Raw genomic sequence first — 21634 nt, 5'->3', positions numbered from 1 at the left:
AATGACTGTGTTTACACCTCTAATCTGAAACTAAAAGAAGAGGAAATTCTTCATTTAAACATTACCCTATTTGTCAATTATCTCTTGCTTATTTTGTCTTTTCTAAGTATACCTCTGTCCTAAATCCAAGAAACTGCCTTACATGGGGAACAGATCTTAGTTCTAAATTCTAAATACCCTCTCAGTTTTTACTGCCAGCTTTTAAAGGCTGTAAGTAGGGCAGTTGTTGCTTGAAAGTAAGCGCTTCGTGGGTCGCAGTAGTTCAAGATCTCGATGTTTGCAGCCTCCCTTCTTTAATTAAGTTGCAGGTAAAGATTAGATTTGTTGTAGAGATGAACTTATTTCATTTACTCATAAACACAGCTATTAACTATTTTGTTATCTTCTCCCTCCCCCTAACAGAAAAAGACAAAACCTTCAAAGCCTTCAAAACCAGAAAAAGATAAGGAGCCCAGAAAAGGAAAAGGAAAAAGTTCGAAGAAATGAAACCATTTTTCACTAGCGACAGCCACTTTTTACTCTCCCTCCTGACCAGTCCAGCTGGTCTAGAGAAAGCCTTGTTTTTTCCCAGAGCAACCATGTTTTAGCATAATGGGATGACCTGGTGTCCCATTATAAATAAAGGGTGGTATGGCTAGAAGGGTATGAGCAGTAGGCTTATGTACACCTCTTATAGAGGTTGATAGGACTGCTTGGGTCCTCCACTGTCCCTTGTCAATCTAGTTAGATGTGCTTTTGAATGACTGTAGAATTGGAACTAGAAACTACGCCTGGCCTTGGAGCCAGATTTTAGTTAACGATATTGAGCCTGGGAGCAGTACTAAGTAGTACTAAGGCGTCTTTTGTAGGCTTAAGAGTTTATCCCAATGGCCTTTATAGGACCAATGCTGATTTTTTTTTAAAGGTAGTTCCTATTATGTGGTGAAATTTTGTAAATAAATGATTATACAAAACAGTCATCACCTAGAACTGGGTATTCTTTGTACATTGTCAGATATCTTTCAAAGTATAAATTAGGAATAAAAATGTTCCACATGATACATGTATAAATTCTTTTTAAGATTGTCATCTTGTACAGCAAAATATTATGTTGGTATATTACTTACTTATTAATTTGCAAATGATTGGATTAAAAAGCTCGCTGTATTCCTTACTCACCTGTTGTGTGAAACATAACATTGGCAGTCGAGGAGTCAGAACTTGGGATTCCCAGCCTCACTCCTTCTGTGTTTGCTGACCACATCTCTGCTGTGAATAGGATTTCAAGGAGAGGTCTGTTATGGGACTTTGCAGTGTGGGGGGCTGCAGAAGATTCTCAGACATTCTTATCCTTCTGGAGTCTCAACCCATCAGGTTCAAACCAGTAGGAACCAGGCTGGGTCAGGCTCTTCAGTTCACTAGGGTGGGGGACAAAATGAACATTGGCTTTCGTTCACTTTGCCCCTGGGAGATCTAGTCCCGTCCTGTGATGGCTTCCACAAACCCTGTTGGAAGTTTGGGTTATTCCTATAACCGAATATATTGAGTGGCCCTGAGGCTGTGGACCTAGCCTAGAATTTAGATGTCTAGCTATTTTTTAATCTTGTTGGTAAATGCTCAGAGGTCTGTGCTACCTCTGTGAGGTATATACTAAAATGAATGTAAAATAAGGATCATATTCCATGCTTTAAGGAACTGGTAGTCTTGTTTGGGTGATGAGACAAAGTTCTTGAGACATTTAAACTGTATTTACCAGTGTGAAAAATGTCCTTTGTGGAGATTAATTCATTATGGAAATAAAACATTGCCTAAGCCCTTGCCTGCTGAGTCACGACCCTGTCTTTGTTAAAGTCTGTCTTGAAACTCTTCTGGTTCGGGAAAGGTTTTCTCACCAGTAGGGTGAGGCTGGCTTTCCTATTCATGTTCTTCCATTTCTATGCCTTTTGGATATGTAAGTCACGTCTCCCTACTTCTTCTGCAGCCCCCAGGAGAGGGACTTGAATCTGCATGCAGCCAGGATGCGGCATAGTGTCCTTCACTTGTTCATTATGATTTTGTTTATAATTTTAAATGTTTTAAACACAAGATTGGGATAATATGTGTGTAAAATAAATAGCATTTCTTTTAGAATTAGAAATTGTAAATATGCCCTTTATGAGGATGGCATAGGTCTGTTTGATTCCTCTTTGAAGCCCTCGTGACCATGAGGTGAATGACTGAGATTCATGGAAGGAGGCAATTGGTGGTTCTGCAGCAGTTTGGATGTGAATCGGAATGGTGTGCATTGGGGTTGAGTCTTCATTGGAGCCACCAGTGATGTGGTCTTTTGGAGCCACTTGATGCCACATGGTATCTTTGCAGCATAAAACTGTATACTTGGATGGCCGAATAGGAGCAGCTCCAGCCTCCAGCTCCCAGTGTGAGCAGCACAGAAGACGGGTGATTTCTGCATTTTCAACTGAGGTACCGGGTTCATCTCACCGAGGTGTGTCAGACAGTTGGCGCTGGTCCGCGGGTGCATCCCGACCAGCGAGAGCTGAAGCAGGGCGAGGCATCGCCTCACCTGGGAAGCGCAGGGGGGAAGGGAATTCCTTTTCCTAGCCAAAGGAAATTGAGACACACAACACCTGGAAAATCGGGTAACTCCCACCCTAATACTGTGCTTTACCAAGGGTCTTAGCAAACGGCACACCAGGAGATTATATCCCACACCTGGCCCAGAGGGTCCCATGCCCAAGGAGCCTCCCTCATTGCTAGCACAGCAGTCTGAGATCTAACTGCAAGATGTCAGTGAGGCTGGGGGAGGGGCGCCCGCTATTGCTGAGGCTTAAGTAGGTAAACAAAGCTGCTGGGAAGCTCGAATTGGGTGGAGCCCACCACAGCTCAAGGAGGCCGACCTGCCTCGGTAGACTCCTCCTCTGGGGACAGGGCATAGCTAAACAAAAAGCAGCAGAAACCTCGACAGAGGTAAATGCCCCTGTCTGACAGCTTTGAATAGAGCAGTGGATCTCCCAGCAGGGAGGTTGAGATCTGAGAACGGATAGACTGCCTGCTCAAGTGGGTCCCTGACCCCTGAGTAGCCTAACTGGGAGACATCCCCTACTAGGTGCAGACTGACACCTCACACCTCACATGGCGGGGTACACCCCTGAGACGAAGAGTCCAGAGCAAGAATCATACAGCAACACTTGCTGTTCAGCAATATTCTATCTTCTGCAGCCTCCGCTGCTGATACCCAGGCAAACAGGGTCTGCAGTGGGCCTCAAGCAAACTCCAACAGACCTACAGCTGAGGGTCCTGACTGTTAGAAGGCAAACTAACAAACGGGACACCCACACCAAAACCCCATCAGTACGTCACCATCATCAAAGACCAAAGGCAGATAAAACCACAAAGATGGGGAAAAAGCAGTGCAGAAAAGCTGGAAATACAAAAGTCAGAGCGCATCTCCCCCTCCAAAGGAACGCAGCTCATCGCCAGCAACGGAACAAAGCTGGACGGAGAATGACTGACAAGAGAAGAAGGCTTCAGTCGATCAAACTTCTCAGAGCTAAAGGAGGAACTACATAACCAGCGCAAAGAAACTAAAAACCTTGAAAAAAGAATGGATGAATGGATAACTAGAATTATCAATGCAGAGAAGACCTTAAAAGAACTGATAGAGATGAAAACCATAACATGAGAACTATGTGACAAATGCACAAGCTTCAGTAACCGACTCAATCAACTGGAAGAAAGAGTATCAGCAATTGAAGATCAAATGAATGAAATCAAGTGAGAAGTGTAGAGAAAAGAGAGTAAAAAGAAATGAACAAAGCCTTCAAGAAATGCGGGATTATGTGAAAAGACCAAATCTACGTCTGATTGGTGTGCCTGAAAGTGACGGGGAAAATGGAACCAAGTTGGAAAACACTCTTCAGCATATCATCCAGGAGAACTTCCCCAACCTAGTAGGGCAGGCCAACATTCAAATTCAGGAAATACAGAGAATGCCACAAAGATACTCCTCGAGAAGAGCAACTCCAAGACACATAATTGTCAGATTCACCAAAGTTGAAATGAAGGAAAAAATGTTAAGGGCAGCCAGAGAGAAAGGTCGGGTTACACACAAAGGGAAACCCATCAGACTAACAGCAGATCTCTCGGCAGAAAGTCTCCAAGCCAGAAGAGAGTGGGGGCCAATATTCAACATTCTTAAAGAAAAGAATTTTCAACCCAGAATTTCGTATCCAGCCAAACTAAGTTTCATAAGTGAAGGAGAAATAAAATCCTTTACAGACAAGCAAATGCTGAGAGATTTTGTCACCACCAGGCCTGCCCTACAAGAGATCCTGAAGGAAGCACTAAACATGGAAAGGAACAACCAGTACCAGCCATTGCAAAAACATGTCAAAATGTAAAGTCCATCAATGCTAGGAAGAAACTGCATCAACTAGCAAGCAAAATAACCAGCTAATAAATTATAATGATAGGATCAAGTTCACACATAACAATATTAACCTTAAATGTAAATGGACTCAATGGTCCAATTAAAAGACACAGACTGGCAAATTGGATAAAGAGTCAAGACCCATCAGTTTGCTGTATTCAGGAGACCCACCTCACATGCAGAGACACACATAGGCTCAAAATAAAGGGATGGAGGAAGATCTACCAAGCAAATGGAAAACAAAAAAAAGCAGGGGTTGCAATCCTAGTCTCTGATAAAACAGACTTTAAACCATCAAAGATCAAAAGAGACAAAGAAGGCCATCACATAATGGTAAAGGGATCAGTTCATCAGGAAGAGCTAACTATCCTAAATATATATGCACTCAATACAAGAGCACCCAGATTCATAAAGCAAGTCCTTAGAGACTTACAAAGAGACTTAAACTCCCATATAATAATAATGGGAGACTTCAACACCCCACTGTCAACATTAGACAGATCAATGAGACAGAAAGTTAACAAGGATATCCAGGTATTGAACTCAACTCTGCACCAAGCAGACCTAATAGACATCTACAGAACTCTCCACCTCAAATCAACAGAATATACATTCTTCTCAGCACCACATCGCACTTATTCCAAAATTGACCACATAGTTGGAAGTAAAGCACTCCTCAGCAAATGTAAAAGAACAGAAATTATAACAAACTGTCTCTCAGACCACAGTGCAATCAAACTAGAACTCAGGACTAAGAAACTCAATCAAAACTGCTCAACTACATGGAAACTGAACAACCTGCTCCTGAATGACTACTGGGTACATAATGAAATGAAGGCAGAAATAAAGATATTCTTTGAAGCCAATGAGAACAAAGATACAACATACCAGAATCTCTGGGACACATTTAAAGCAGTGTGTAGAGGGAAATTTATGCCCACAAGAGAAAGCAGGAAAGATCTATTTGACACCCTAACATCACAATTAAAGGAACTAGAGAAGCAAGAGCAAACACATTGAAAAGCTAGCAGAAGGCAAGAAATAACTAAGATCAGAGCAGAACTGAAGGAGATAGACACACAAAAAACCCTCCAAAAAAACAATGAATCCAGGAGATGGTTTTTTGAAAAGATCAACAAAATTGATAGACCGCTAGCAAGACTAATAAAGAAGAAAAGAGAGAAGAATCAAATGGACGCAATAAAAAATGATAAAGGGGATATCACCACTGACCCCACAGAAATACAATCTACCATCAGAGAATACTATAAACACCTCTATGCAAATAAACTAGAAAACCTAGAAGAAATGGATAATTTCCTGGACACTTACACTCTCCCAAGACTAAACTAGGAAGAAGTTGAATCCCCGAATAGACCAATAGCAGGCTCTGAAATTCAGGCAATAATTAATAGCCTACCAACCAAAAAAAGTCCAGGACCAGACGGATTCACAGCTGAATTCTACCAGAGGTACAAGGAGGAATTGGTACCATTCCTTCTGAAACTATTACAATCAATAGAAAAAGAGGGAATCCTCTCTAACTCCTTTTAGGAGGCCAACATCATCCTGATACCAAAGCGTGACAGAGATACAATAAAAAGAGAATTTTAGACCAATATCCCTGATGAACATCGATGCAAAAATCCTCAATAAAATACTGGCAAACCAAATCCAGCAGCACATCAAAAAGCTTATCCACCATGATCAAGTGGGCTTCATCCCTGGGATGCAAGGCTGGTTCAACATACGCAAATCAATAAACATAATCCAGCATATAAACAGAACCAAAGACAAAAACCACATGATTATCTCAATAGATGCAGAAAAGGCCTTTGACAAAATTCAACAGCCCTTCATGCTAAAAACTCTGAAAAAATAAATTCAGTATTGATGGAACATATCTCAAAATAATAAGAGCTATTTATGACAGACCCACAGCCAATATCATACTGAATGGGCAGAAACTGGAAGCATTCCCTTTGAAAACTGGCACAAGACAGGGATGCTCTCTCTTACCACTCCAACATAGTATTGGAAGTTCTGGCTAGGGCAATCGGGCAAGAGAAAGAAATAAAGGGTTAGGAAAAGAAGAAGTCAAATTGTCCCTGTTTGCAGATGGCATGATTGTATATTTAGAAAACCCCATCATCTCAGCCCAAAATCTCCTTAAGCTGATAAGGAACTTAAGCAAAGTCTCAGGATACAAAATCAATGTGCAAAAATCACAAGCATTCTTATACACCAGTAACAGATAAACAGCCAAATCATGAATGAACTCCCATTCACAATAGCTTGAAAGAGAATAAAATACCTAGGAATCCAACTTACAAGGGATGTAAAGGACCTCTTCAAGGAGAACTGCAAACCACTGCTCAGTGAAATAAAAGAGGACACGAACAAATGGAAGAACATACCATGCTCATGGATAGGAAGAATCAATATTCTGAAAGTGGCCATACTGCCCAAGGTAATTTATAGATTCAATGCCATCCCCATTAAGCCACCAATGACTTTCTTTACAGAATTGGAAAAAACTGCTTTAAAGTTCATATGGAACCAAAAAAGAGCCCGCATTGCCAAGATAATCCTAAGCCAAAAGAACAAAGCTGGAAGCATCACGCTACCTGACTTCAAACTATACTACAAGGCTACAGCATCCAAAACAGCATGGTGCTGGTACCAAAACAGAGATATAGACCAATGGAACAGAACAGAGCCCTCAGAAAGAACACCACACATCTACAGCCATCTGATCTTTGACAAACCTGATAAAAACAAGAAATGGGGAAAGGATTCCCTATTTAATAAATGGTGCTGGGAAGATTGGTTAGCCATAAGTAGAAAGCTGAAACTGGATCCTTTCCTTACTGCTTGTACGAAAATTAATTCAAGATGGATTAGAGACTTAAATGTTAGACCTAAAACCATAAAAACCCTAGAAGAAAACCTAGGTAATACCATTCAGGACATAGGCATGGGCAAGGACTTCATGTCTAAAACACCAAAAGCAACAGCAACAAAAGCCAAAATTGACAAATGGGATCTAATTAAACTAAAGAGCTTCTGCACAGCAAAAGAAACTACCATCAGAGTGAACAGGCAACCTACAGAATGGGAGAAAATGTTTGCAATCTACTCATCTGACAAAGGGCTAATATCCAGAACCTACAAAGAACTGAATCAAATTTACAAGAAAAAAGCCCATCAAAAAGTGGGCAAAGGATATCAACAGACACTTCTCAAAAGAAGATGTTCATACAGCCAACAGACACATGAAAAAATGCTCATCATCACTCGCCATCAGAGAAATGCAAATCAAAACCACAATGAGATACCATCTCACACCAGTTAGAATGGCAATCATTAAAAAATCAGGAAACAACAGGTGCTGGAGAGGATGTGGAGAAATAGGAACACTTTTACACTGTTGGTGGGACTGTAAACTAGTTCAACCATTGTGGAAAACAGTGTGGCGATTCCTCAAGGATCTAGAACTAGAAATACCATTTGACCCAGCCATCCCATTACTGGGGATATACCCAAAGGATTGTAAGTCATGCTGCTATAAAGACACATGCACGCATATGTTTATTGCGGCACTACTCACAATAGCAAATACTTGGAATCAACCCAGACGTCCATCAGTGACAGACTGGATTAAGAAAACGTGGCACATATACACCATGGAATACTATGCAGCCATTAAAAAGGATGAGTTCATGTCCTTTGTAGGGATATGGATGCAGCTAGAAACCATCATTCTCAGCAAACCATCGCAAGAACAGAAAACCAAATACTGCATGCTCTCACTCATAGGTGGGAATTGAACAATGAGATCACTTGGACACAGGAAGGGGAACATCACATACCGGGTCCTATTGTGGGGAGTGGGGAGGGGAGAGGGATAGCATTAGGAGAAATACCTAATGCAAATGACGAGTGAATGGGTGTAGCACATCAATATGGCACATGTATACATATGTAACAAATGCACAACCATTTTGTTACTTACAAATCATTCAGCTTTATCCTTCTTCTTGTTAAATGTTGGCAGTTATGTAGCACCATGGTTTGATCTCTTAATGTTATTGACGGGGTAGATTATTTGTACTAGCTTGAGTGGCTTCCTAAACAAGCTCCAGTATGAGTATGCTCATGGGTGAAAGTCTAAGGCCTGTAACTCCCAAAGTAGAATCTACCCACCCTCACAGTCCTAGGTGCCTGTGGTTCTTATTTCTACAGCCTTACAATATACCTCCAGGCATATTAGAGGAAGCAGGGGACTGTGGGTAGGTTTTATGATAATAACTTTGTACCACTTAGTAAAGCCAAGGCCTCTGGCCTGTTCTCTGGCTGGTCATTGGGAGGGAAGGACAGGTCCTAAAGCTGGAGGCATCATGCAGGTGGGATACTTGGATGCTATACAACATTACTGGCACCTTGGGCCCTAGCTTAGGCCCCTGGGTACCACTGTAATGCTCAGGTTGCTGGGGCCATACTGTAAAATATCATCGGATTCATTCACAGTTGACCCCCTGACTCATTTCTGTCAGCTGCTCACTTTGGTGACTGGCCTTGGATGGCCTAGGAAGCATGTACTGATGTGGGAAAAGTATGGACTCCCTTGGAGAGAGAGAGAGTGTGTGTGTACTGATGGTGTGTGCTGTATGTGTGATATGGGGAAAGAACCTTTACGCAGTCTCAGAGAAGATTCCAAATAATGTATGTTTTCAGGGGTAGTCAAATGACTTAATTTTGTGATAGGAAATGCAGTAGAATGATTTGGCAGATATAAGCTGATAGTTTCATTCATTCTTTACAAGACTGGTTTTCCTAATTTCCTAAATTTTGATTTCCTAATTAATTGCTTCTGGGCTGATTCTGCTTGCTGTGATTTGTATAAACTTCTCATTTCAAGCTTTTTACACTGTTCACATCTGTGTTGCCCAAACTTGACAATGTGCTTCAGAGCTACCTTTATCTCTTTTTCTGTCTCCAAATCCAGGAAAACGTCACAAATGATTAGATATTTGATTATCTAGATAAAATATCTAGTCAACAATTTTATTTTAAAGTATTTCAAAATACAAAAGTTATCAAAAAGCTGAATATTTACAATTATGTCATAGGTTACTATTAACAGTGCAGAGGATAGAGTGTGTAAGACTTTGAAGAGGAAATATACAAAGTACAATAAACAGCAAGCTTACACATCATCGTTTTGCCACTGTACAGAAGTGGGAAGTGCCAACCTGGAGAGGTCACTGTTGGTTCATTTCTCTGTATCCAGAAAGGACCGTCTCTTAAATAAATGCACCAGGGAAGGAAACAGCCTCCTGTGGAAAATGCTGTCTTCTCAGGAGCATTGTATCTAGAAGGGACAAAGAGAACACATGCTTCTAGAAGGGTTTCAAATAATGGCTAGCATTTAGTAATAAAGCCAAACATACTAAAAAGAATTTTTTGCCCGTTTCTAGAATGTGGAACAGGAAACATTCAAGTTGGAAATCTCCAGCCTGTAATCTGCATCAAGTTTCGGTACTAGCCTTGCCAACTGACTCAAATTGTGTGGGCAAGCTCTTGAGCCTTTGTAATGAAGGAAGGATGCTGATAACAGCCACCTCACTGGGAAGAACGAATGCAAAGTGCTCAGAAATTAATTTGTAGGAAAAATTTTCCTGAAATTAAAGTTATATTTGTTTAAAAGCCAGTGAACAACAGCTTCAACCAGTATTCACTGTATAAGGATGCTTACAGTGACTGTGTGTGTGTGTGTGTGTTTTTTTTTTTTTTCCCCTAGGAGATGGGGTCTTGTTGCATTGCCCAGGCTGGATTACTGTGGCTCTTCATAGGCATGATCATAGTCTCCTAGAGCCCTGAACTCCTGGGCTCAAGTGATCCTCACGCCTCAGCCTCCTGAGTAGCTGGGACTGGGGCACAGGCTCTGCGCCTGGCTATAGTGACGTATTTGAAGGACAGTGCACAGTCATAACTCAGTGAAGACATATCTGCAAGGAGCTATGATGTACCATGGTCTGGTTCCTTGAAGTTTTCTGTAAAGCATTATCTAATGCCGTGATAGTGTGTGGAGAGGTTCTGTGGACGTTTTTTAAAAATACAAGGTTCCACTTGCAGTTTAATCTTCCCATAGGTAACAGTTAGAAACTTGCGACAAAATCTGAATTTTTTTTTTTCTTTAGAAGGCCAGGAATGGTCGCTCACACCTGTAATCCCAACACTTTGGGAGGCTGAGGTGAGAGGATCACTTGAGTCCAGGAGTTCAAGACCAGCCTGGGCAACATAGTGAGACCCCATCTCTTAAAAAAAAAAAAAAAAAAGGTGGCACGTGCCTGTAGTCCTAGCTACCTGGAAGGCTGAGGCAGGAAGGTCATTTGAGCCCAGGAGTTTGAGGCTGCAGTGAACGATTATTGTGGCCCTGCATCCCAGCCCAGGCAACAGAGGGAGACCCCGTCTCAAAACAAAACAAAACAAAACAAAAAAATTAGAAGGTCAGTGAGCTAGAATAGAGATCAAAACTATCCAATATGAACAGAGAAAAAAGAGGAAAGAACTTTAGTGACTTTAGATATCAAGTAGTCACAGATACTACTGGAGTTCCAGAATGAGAAGATAGAAAGGGATAGAAAAAGTATTGGAAGAAATAATGGCTCAAAAATGTCCCAATTGAGGGAAAAATATAAACATACAGATTCAAGAATTCTAGGAAATCCTAAGTTAAAAAAATTTAAAAACCACACCCAGGCAAGTATAGTCAAAATTCTGGAAACCAAAAATAAAGAATGCCTTGAATATAGCCAGAAAGAAACCAGTAAACTCAAGGGAACAATGAAGTTTGATATTGGAGACAATCGTGAAAGTGCTTTAAGAAAACCTCAGAATTGCATATCAAGCTAAAATACCCTCAAAAATGAAGGAAAATAAAAACAGAGAAGAAGTCACCAGCAAACCTGTACATGTAAGAAATGTCAAAGGAAGTACTTCAGGCTGAAAGGAAATAATACCATATGGAAACTTGGATTCAGGCAAGAATAACATGGAAATTATAAATGTGGGTAAATGTAAAGCTACACTGTAGTTTTTTCTTTATAATTTCCTTTAAAAAGACACAACTAAAGAAAAATTATACCATTGTATTACAGGATTTAGAATGTGTACATATGTATATTTGTGTGTGTGTGTATATATATATATATAATAGGATATTAATCAAGTACAAAATTTTGCAAAGACATAGGTAAAAAGTCAATAGAAGAATCAAATGAAATATGAAAATATATTTAGTCAAATAGAAGGCAAGACAAGAGGAACTGAACAAAAAGTGGATAGGACAAATAAAAAACAAGTAACAAAATTGTAGACCTAAATTCAGCCTTATAACACTCGGAAAAAAAAAAAAAATCACAACAGAGGAAAACTGCAGACCAGTATCCCTCATGAACACAGACACAATATTCTCAATATATTAGCAAAATAATCCAGCATTAGGATAATACATCATGATCAAGTGAGTTTATCTCCAGAATAAAAGTTGGCTTTCACACTTGAAAATCAATATAACTTACCATATAAATATAACTTACCACATAAATATAACTTACATATACCATATAAATGTTATATATATGTTATATATATAACATATATAAAAGTTAAATATAACTTACCATATAAAATAAATATAACTTACCATTAAAGGGGAAAAGCAATATAATCTCAATTGATAGAAAAAAAGCATTTGACAAAAATCTGTCACCTAGTAAACTAGAAGGAAACTTCCACAATTTGTTAGGAGACTCTCTGAAAAACCTTACATCATGATAGTGAAATACTAAATGCCTTCCCCCAACACTGAGAACAAGACAAGGATGTTGACTCTACTATTATACAGCATTGTAGAGGAGGTCCTAGCCAGTGCATATGAGAAGAAAAATAAAAGTTATAAAGATTGGAAAGATAAGTAAATTTTTTGTTTATTTGTAAATGACTACACAGAAAATCTGAAGGATTCTACAGTACAACTACTAGACATAAGTCAATTTAGAAAGGTTACAGGATGCAAGGTCAATATATAAAAATTAATTGCACTTTCCTATGTAAACAATTAGGAAATGAAAAAAATTAAATTTCATTTAGTATTAAAATCTCCCCAAATTATTTAGAAATAAATTTAACAAAAGACACAAAAGACTTCTTTATTCAAAACTGCAAAACAGGCCGGGCACGGTGGCTCACACCTGTAATCCCAGCACTTTGGGAGGCTGAGGCGGGTGGATCACCTGAGGTCAGGAGTTCCAGACTAGCCTGGCCAACGTGGTGAAACCCCGTCTCTACTAAAAATACAAAAATTAGCTGGACGTGGTGATGGGCACCTGTAATCCTAGCTACTCGAGGGGCTGAGGCAGGAGAATGGCTTGAACGCGGGAGGCAGAGGTTGCAGTGAGCCAAGATTGCACCATTGCACTATGGCCTGGGTGATGAGTTGAAACTCCATCTCAAAAACAAAAAACCCTGCAAAATAGTGATGAGTAATTGAAAAAGATCTAAATAAATGTAGAGATATACCATATTCATAGACTGGCAGACTGTTGTTAAAGATGTCAGTTCTCAAAATGATCTACAGAATCAATGTAACTGTTGTGATAGGCAGAATTCTAGGATTGTCCCTAAATTTCCCACACCCAGTGATACTTATCCTGTGTAATACCTTCCTCTTGAGTGTGGGCAGGGCTTGTGATATGATGTGATAATAACCATATTAGGTTTAATTATATGATAGAGATGAAGGAATTTTGCAGATATAGTTAAGGTCCCAATCAATGGACTCTGAATTAATCAAAAGAGAGTTTGTGTTGGGCTTCACTGATCAGGTGAACCCTTTATAATAGGGTCCAGACTTTCCCTGAAGGGAGAGATTGTAAATATGAGATATGATCTTACACTGGACTTGAAGCAGTTTCATGTTGTGGGGAGGGTCACATGTCAGGAAACTGCCTGTAGGAGCTAAGGGCTTCAGTCCTCTGACCATAAAGATCAGAATCTTCCCCGACCGTCCCCAAAGAAAACAAAACCCAACAGACTAGAAAAAGACTTCAGATAAGATTGCAGCTCCAACCAACACTATGATTATAGCCTTGTGAGACCCTGAAGAGAAGACCCAGCTAAGCCATACCTAGACTACTGACCCATAACCATAGAAATTGTGAGATAATAAATGTGTGTTATTTTAAGATGCTAAATTTGTGATAATTTGTTACATAGCAACAAAATTAATACAAGTCCCAATCACAATTTGAGCAGGTTTATAAAACAGAATTTGAGAAACTGATTCTAAAATTGTCTACAAAGATAAAAAGAATAACAGCCAAAACAATCTTGGAAAAAAACATGACAAAGGAGGGTCCATAATACCTGACTTTAAGAGATTCTATAAAGCCACAGTAATCAAAATAGCGTAGTATTAAAATAAGGGAGAAGCACATCAATGCCAAAGAAGAGAGGGTCCAGAAATAGGCCCACATTTTATATCCATTTGAGGGGAAGAAAATCCAGCCCTTCCTCACACTGGAAACAAAAATTATTTCAAGATAAATTGCAGATCTAGAGCTTCTAGAAGAAAACAGGAAAATGTTTCTGACTTGTTAGTAGGCAATATATATATATAAACACACACATATATTTAGGACAAAGAAGGCAATAACCATAAAATTTTAAATTTAAAAATTAATGAATTATAATTCATCAAAATCAAAACCTGCTCATCAAAAGACACCATTCAGAAAAATAAATGGGAAGCCACAGCGTGTAATATTTGCAAAATATATGTGACAAAGAACTTGTATCTAGAATACATACACAAAAAACTTACAACTCAAATAGACAATAATCCAGTGTCAATGAGGAAAATTTGTCTTTTCAGCAAATTCTGCCAGGTCACCTGGATATCTACATGCAAAAGAAGGAAGCTGGATCCCTATCTCACACCAGACACAAAAACTAAGTGGATCAAAGACCTAAATGTAAGAGTAATAACTACAAAACTCCTAGAAGGAAACAGGTGCAAATCTTCATGACCTTGGAGTAGGCACTGTTTTCATTTAGAGATGGGGTCTTGCTATGTTGCCTAGGCTGGTCTTGAACTCCTGGACTCAAGCAATCCTGACTCAGCCTCCTGAGTAGCTGGGATAACAGGTGCATGCCACTGTGCCCAGTTTACACAATAGTTGATTGGCTGGTTGGTTTTTCGAGACAAAGGGGCTCGCTCAGTCTGTTGCCCAGGCTGGAGTACAGTGGCTTGATCACAGCTCACTTCAGCCTCAGCCTCCTGGGCTCAAGTGATCTCCTGCCTCAGCCTCCCAAGCAACGGGGACTACAGGTGTATGCTACCATACCTGGCTAATTATTTTATTTTATTTTTGTAGGGACACTGTCTTACTATGTTGCCCAGGGTGGTCTCGAACTTCTGAGCTCAAGTGATCCTACCACTTTGGCCTTCCAAAGCACTGGGATTATAAGCATGAGCCACTGTGCCCAGCCTGGCAATGGTTTTTGATACAATACCAAAAGCATAAGCAACCAAAGGGGCGGGGGAACCAAACAGATAAATTGGACTTCATCAAAATAAAATACTTGTGCATGAAACAATGCTATCAAGGTCGAGCACGGTGGCTCATGCCTGTAGTCCCAGCACTTTGGGAGGCCGAGGTAGGAGGATTGTTTGAGCCCAGGAGTTCGAGACCAACCTGCACAATGTGGCAAGACCCTGCCTCTATTAAGGGGAAAAAAAACCCCACAAGAAAATACTTCCAAATCATATATATGATACAGAACTTGTATCTAGAACATATAAAGAACTCTTAGAACTGAACAATAAAAAGACAAACACCCAGCTGGGTGCGGTGGCTCATGCCTGTAATCCCAGCACTTTGAGAGGCTGAGGCTGGCGAATCACATGAAGTCAAGAGTTCGAGACCAGCCTGGCCAACATGGTGAAACCCACCCGTCTCTACTAAAAATACAAAAGTTAGCCAAGCGTGGTGGCACATGCCTGTAGTCCTAACTACTCAGGGGCTGAGGCATGAGAATCACCAGAATCTGGGAGGCGGAGGTTACAGTGAGCTGAGATCATGCCACTGCACTCTAGCCTGGGCAACAGAGCAAGACTCTGTCTAAAAAAAAAAAAAAGGCAGACAACAGCTGTTGGCAGGGATGTGGAGTGGAGGGACGAACGCTTGTGTGCAGCTGGTGGGAATGTAAGAGGGTGCAACTGCTGTGGAAAACATTTTGGAGTGGTCAGGGAAGGGCAAGGCGGCCAGTGGGGCTGCAACATGGTGAGTAATCAGACCGGAGGCAGGAGGAGGAGGTTGGGCCTGTTCATGGACAGCCTTGGAGGTTCTTGTAGGTGCAATAAAAAGCCAAGAGAACCATGAACCAGATATACTGGAGATAGCCTGAAAGCCCTTGCTCATGGGGGCTAAGGGTGAGAGGAATCTAGATAACATGTAGGGTTTCTGTCCTGTCCAACTGGTTGGATGGAGCTGCCGCTTCCTGAGGAAGGGAAAACAGAGAGGTTGTTGGGGGAGCCTCGACTCCTGTTTAACCAGGCTAAGTGTGAGATGCCGTGTCAGAGGTGAATTACTTTCACTTCTCCCTTTGGTAAAAGAATATCCTGAGCTTCGGCAGGGCTTTTGGCTTCTCAGTTAAAGACTACATTTCCCTGTCTTCCTCTGCAGTATGTGTGGCCACGAGTAAGTGCTTCCAATGGAATGAAGTAGAAGGAATATGTGCAGCTTCCATGTGACAAAAATGGGACTTGGAAAGAAAAAGAAATGGAGATTATTTCCAAATCTCTGGAAGCCAACATTTTTACAATGTATTTTCCTGAATTATATCACAGACCCTAAAAAACAAAAACAAAAACAAAACAAACAAACAAAAAAACTTATTAGCTGACTCTAGTTTTAATGGTGTGATTAAAAAGACCCCTGTGAGATTTGAAAAAATCTCTCTAGTCCGAATGATGCTGCTTGGCCAAACCACCTTTGTATGGAGATGATAATGCCTGCGTTTTAGCATTAAAAAAAACACATCAAATGTGGTTGTCAGATTGTTCAAATCTGGCAAGTTCCATGATGCACTAAAAGGAGTTGATACCGATACACAGTAAAAAGCTGCATGCGACCGGGCGCGGTGGCTCAAGCCTGTAATCCCAGCACTTTGGGAGGCCGAGACGGGTGGATCACAAGGTCAGGAGATCGAGACCATCCTGGCTAACATGGTGAAACCCCGTCTCTACTAAAAAATATTAAAAAACTAGCCAGGCGAGCTGGCGGGTGCCTGTAGTCCCAGCTACTTGGGAGGCTGAGGCAGGAGAATGGCGTAAACCCGGGAGGCAGAGCTTGCAGTGAGCTGAGATCCGGCCACTACACTCCAGCCTGGGAGACAGAGCGAGACTCTGTCTCAAAAAAAAAAAAAAAAAAAAAAAAAAGCTGCATGCACGCTGTAGACCCTCGCGCCCAGAAGGCACGTGGGTGCTCTGCCACTCACCTGCACATGCCGCTCACAGTTCCTCCTCCGTTCGCAGGTACTGGGTACAGTCTGAAATCTTTTTCAGTTGAGCAGCGTTTAATCTTTCTGAACACATAGGACATGTGCTTTCAGTGTTTAGCATGCTGATTAGGGGAGGGAAAGACAGAGTAAATTAAATATGTAACATTCCTTTAGCTTTGGGTTACTCTAATGAGATAGACAACTACTTTCTGTCTACACCTCCTAATACATGTCCACCATGCAATTTGAGAATCAGAACTATTCAGTCTCATGCAAGATCCTCTTTAAGGATAATATTCTCAAAGACAATTTGAGTCTTTAGAGATCCTTAGGAACACAAATAAACAGAAGGATGCTTCAGAACAAAAGAAGTAGAATGAAAGGCCTGTGTCTGGACAAATCTGTGAGACGGGGTGACATAATGCACACTTACATCTTCAATTCTGAGTACAGAGCAGGGAAGTCACAATGTGGACACACTGTCCAGTCATCTTTCAACATGTGTCGACCCTGGAAACGGTATGTTTAAGAGTTAAATTCATCTTTGCTTTAAAAACTCCCACCGTTATTCATTTTTTTTTTTTTTTTTTTGAGACAGAACCTTGCTTTGTTGACCAGGCTGGAGTGCAGTGGTGTGATCTCAGCTCACTGCAACCTCCACCTCCTGGATTCAAGCGATTCTTCTGCCTCAGACTCCCAAGCAGCTGGGACTACAGGCGCATGCCACCACGCCCGGCTAATTTTCGTGTTTTTAGTAGAGACGGGGTTTTACCATGTTGGCCAGGCTGGTCTTGAACCCTTGACCTCAAGTGATCCACCCGCCTCGGCCTCCCAAAGTGTTAGGATTACAAGTGTGAGCCACTGCGCCCTGCCTGTTATTCAATTATAATAATTGAACTCCAGTTATAAGTCAGACCTCTAAATTATAAAATCATTGCTATTTCACACAGGTGGGTAACAGATGACATTAAAAGGACTAAAGTTAGGTTTTTGCTTATCAGATTCATGTTTAAAGGAAGAATAATCTTCAATTTTGTGATATCATTACCTGAATTTTTCTTTAAAATAAAGCTTAAATTAGTCCAGTGAATTACAAATAAACTGATATGTTAAAGTTCTCTGACACTAAGTCTCAATATTACAATAATAAAAACTACTGCTTATTAAGTGCTGCAGCCTGCCAGGATGCCACCAACGCTTCACATGTTAGCTCATCAGTCTGTGGTTGGTGTTGCTGCAGAGGATTGAGCCTGGGACAGTCTGATCCCCGAGTCTGCGCTATTCAGCCCTGCAGTGATAGTGCCTCCACTATTATTATTTGCTTTGAACATCACCTTTAACTGTATTGACCACGAAATAAAATGCTAGATGTTGCAGGAAATTTGAGGGATAAGATTATTTTAAAAGTGAAGAAAATATTGACATACATCAAGTATTCAAATGGGTTACAAATATATATGCAAAGAAAGGGAAATTACTATAAAGGAACTCACTGTTGCAATGCAATATGGGATACTGTTTTTACATCCAGGACAGAGGAGTTCACACTCTGGGAGAAGAAATTTGCAGAATGGACATGGAGTCGTGGCCTCTTCTATCTCAGATGTATCAGGTCTCCTGTGAGGAAGAATCATGTCAATTAAAAATACCGTTTTATTCACGTACCGGGGATGGCAAAGAGAAAGCATATTTGGAAAACCAGGGACACATGACACACCTACTTCATAGTCAGACTCTGGGCTTAGAGAGATACTTATAAGCTCACACCAGCTCTTGATTCACTCCAGGGAGGAGGAAGAGTACTTAGGATTGGTTAGGTTCTAGGGTGTTACATGGGCCACCTTTGGGAACCGGAGTTCATAGCACATTCAATGGCAGAAAGCACGGGTAGGTCTTGTGGTCTTCTCTCTTCCTGTGCTACTGGAGTGGTGAGCTTGGTGTTTGTCCTCTGTCTCTCTCTTTTGTGTAACAGAAGTGGTAAAAGCTATACCAGCACTGTCCAATAGAACTGTCTGTGACAATGGAAATGTTCAGATTCTGTGCTGTCTAATATGGTAGCCATAAGCCACATTTGAACACTTGAAATACGGGTAGTGTGAAAAACTAAGTTTTAACTTTTATTCCATTTTAACTAAATTTAAATAGCCACACATGGCTAGCAGATACCATATTGGACCACACAGCTATAAACCATTTGTGCATGGGGAGAGAATGACTAGCATCTCCTCCCAGCCAGAGCCTCAGCTAGTGTGATTCTATGCTGTGGGGGTAAATATGATCTTGCATTTTCTAGTTACCTTCTCCCCACCCCATTCTCCATGCTAGCAGGTATTCTGGGTCAGAGTGATTTGGTCTGAAGCTACTTAGGCTTAAAAAAAGGAGTATTCCACGTACTCCTATCCACCTTAGAGCTCTCTGCCATGAGGGTGGCTCCCAAGTCCAGCTACCAGTGAAGTGTCATTTGCTTCCATTTGTCATTACCAATCCAGTCATCTCCCTGGGCCTAAGGTCTGGGTCAAGACTCAGGGACCTGGGTCTCATCATAATGTAATGAACAGGAACCCCAAATGTCATCACTCCTCTGAATAAGTGGTTGTTTAGAATTACTCCATGACTGCAATGACTTTTTTCTTTTCCAAATGCAAGGGCTACTTTTTCCTAGTTTTCCTTTAGAAAAACCAGGCTACTGACGCTTTCTGAAGCGAGGACGTGCCTAAGGGCTTTGGGGCTGCACAGGATTTGGAAATGGGGTCTCCACTGGCAGTGGGCCTGGTGAGCAGGAAGTTCCTCACACTGAGAATGCCCACGATTTTCTATCCCTCTTTGGCAGACGTAGTTCGCTGCTTCTCTCCATCTCCTTGCCAGCAGAACTTTGTTTCCACTTAGCAGCCTTAAGTCCTGTGAGGCAGAGTACTGGCCACGGAGGTGAAAATTGAAGGTCCTGAGGATGGTACCTTCCTGAGCAAAAAGGAGAAGATCCCCCTGACTTCTCATTTCCCTACTTCTTCCTGCCTGGAACGAAGACGTGATGTCTGGGGGTGTGGCAGATGTCTTGCCACCATGAGGAGGAAACCTCTATGCTATGGATGGCAAAGCTGGAAGACAGGGGCATCTGGGTCTGGTGGCATCAAGGCACAGTGACACCAGCCCTGGACTGTGATGCCTTGCATATGAGTCAAATAAATACTGACTTGGTCAAGCTGCTGTTAGGTTTTCTGCTGCTTGGAGCTGAATACAATCCTAATTGCTATGCCCGCCTTTTTTTTTTTTTTTGACATGGAGTCTCACTCTGTTGCCCAGGCTGGAGTGCAACAGCACAATCTCGGCTCACTGCAACCTCCGCCTCCAAGGTTCAAGTGATTCTCCTGCCCCAGCCTCCTGAGTAGCTGGGACTACAGGTGTGCGCTACTAGGCCCAGCCAATTTTTGTATTTTTAGTAGAGATGGGGTTTCATCATATTGGCCAGGCTGGTCTTGAACTCCTGACCTCAAGTGACTCGTCCACCTCAGCCTCCCAAAGTGTTGGGATTATAGGCGTGAGCCACTATACCTGGCCCCCTGCTGTTTTCTTATTGAACCCGCACATTGGCAGCTACATTTTGGGAAATGCCTTTGAGAAATGTGATTAGATAGCGAAATAGCTGTCTCTGCCTACCTGACCATTCCCTCGATCTTCTTTTTGTATTTGGCATCTATTTTGCTGCGGTATTCAGGCCTCATCAACATAGCTGCGAAGCTGAAAGCAGAGTTCTTCAGGCCTGCCCTGTGGCACTCAATCACAGTTGACGTCAGGATTGGTACAATGTCTGCAAGAGAAAATGGGAGAGCAGTAAGGGCACAGTGTCTCCTGTCCTCAGTGATACAGGCGGGACTCCACCCTGGTTCTGTAGGAAAACAGGGTCATAGCCTCTGAACTTTGCTTTTTCTGCAAAGAACCAGATATGATCTGTTTAATGAGGAAAGTACGTAGCCGTGGGGTCAGGCTAACTGCCCATCAATTGCTTTTCCTTTGATTACACCATGTTCTGCCTTGTAACGCTGGGACCTGCATCCTTTGAGGCAACACTTTGGTGAGTTTCCTTTCACACCTCTTAGATACATTTTTTTGCATCTGACAGGACTGCTGATAAAAGCATAAGGGGGATTAATGACTTTATGCACTAATCTCTCTGCAGGCATCAAATTCTTTCTTCAGGACAGACACCCAGAATTACTGGCTCAAAAACAGGACCTTTTAAAAAATACTCTTACCACAAATTGCCAAACTGCTTTCTGGAAAGGCCATACCAATCTCCATTCCCACCAGCAGTCATGAGAGTGCTTGTCCTATCCAACACTTTGCCCGCATGGTAGACTTTCATGTAACGATGACGACAAAAATACACTTAAGAGAATATGGGTTGGCCAATTATGACCCATGGACCAAATCTAGCCCTCTGACTTTTTATATGGCCCATGAGCAAAGTATGATTTTTACATTTTTAAATGGTTGAAAAAACATCAAAAGTATTTTTGTGACATGTTAAAAGTGTATGTGGTTAACATTCGTGTCCAAAAATAAAGCTCTACTGAAACACAGTCATGCCCATTGGTTTATGTATTATTCATGAGAAGATGGCAGAGTTGAGCAGTTGTGACACAGACCATATGTCTCACG

At 41.4% G+C, this 21634-nt stretch overlaps 2 protein-coding genes across 10 annotated transcripts in view; one reads left to right on the top strand and one right to left on the bottom strand.

Annotated features, from left to right (window-relative positions):
- The window catches only part of RFC1 (replication factor C subunit 1), a 78285-nt gene extending 76487 nt beyond the window's left edge, over positions 1–1798 (top strand). For all 8 annotated transcript variants that reach the window (XM_015138210.3, XM_001091287.5, XM_078003234.1 and 5 more), the window contains exon 25: positions 403–1798. In XM_015138210.3, coding sequence (XP_014993696.2) covers positions 403–486 — 84 coding nt within the window. In that variant the 3' untranslated portion in view covers positions 487–1798. The remainder of the gene's footprint in view (positions 1–402) is intronic.
- A 7642-nt stretch (positions 1799–9440) lies between these two features.
- The window catches only part of WDR19 (WD repeat domain 19), a 93694-nt gene continuing 81500 nt past the window's right edge, over positions 9441–21634 (bottom strand). The window contains exons 32-36 of one of the 2 annotated variants that reach the window (XM_028848010.2): positions 20633–20783; positions 18472–18595; positions 17412–17488; positions 16976–17100; positions 9441–9782 (exon numbers count right to left, since the gene is read on the bottom strand). In XM_028848010.2, coding sequence (XP_028703843.1) covers positions 16989–17100; positions 17412–17488; positions 18472–18595; positions 20633–20783 — 464 coding nt within the window. In that variant the 3' untranslated portion in view covers positions 9441–9782; positions 16976–16988. 2 annotated transcript variants of the gene reach the window in all.

Source organism: Macaca mulatta, chromosome 5 (assembly GCF_049350105.2).
Source record: "Macaca mulatta isolate MMU2019108-1 chromosome 5, T2T-MMU8v2.0, whole genome shotgun sequence".
Taxonomy (NCBI): Eukaryota; Metazoa; Chordata; class Mammalia; order Primates; family Cercopithecidae; genus Macaca; species Macaca mulatta.
This window is presented reverse-complemented; position numbering and strand designations above follow the sequence as displayed.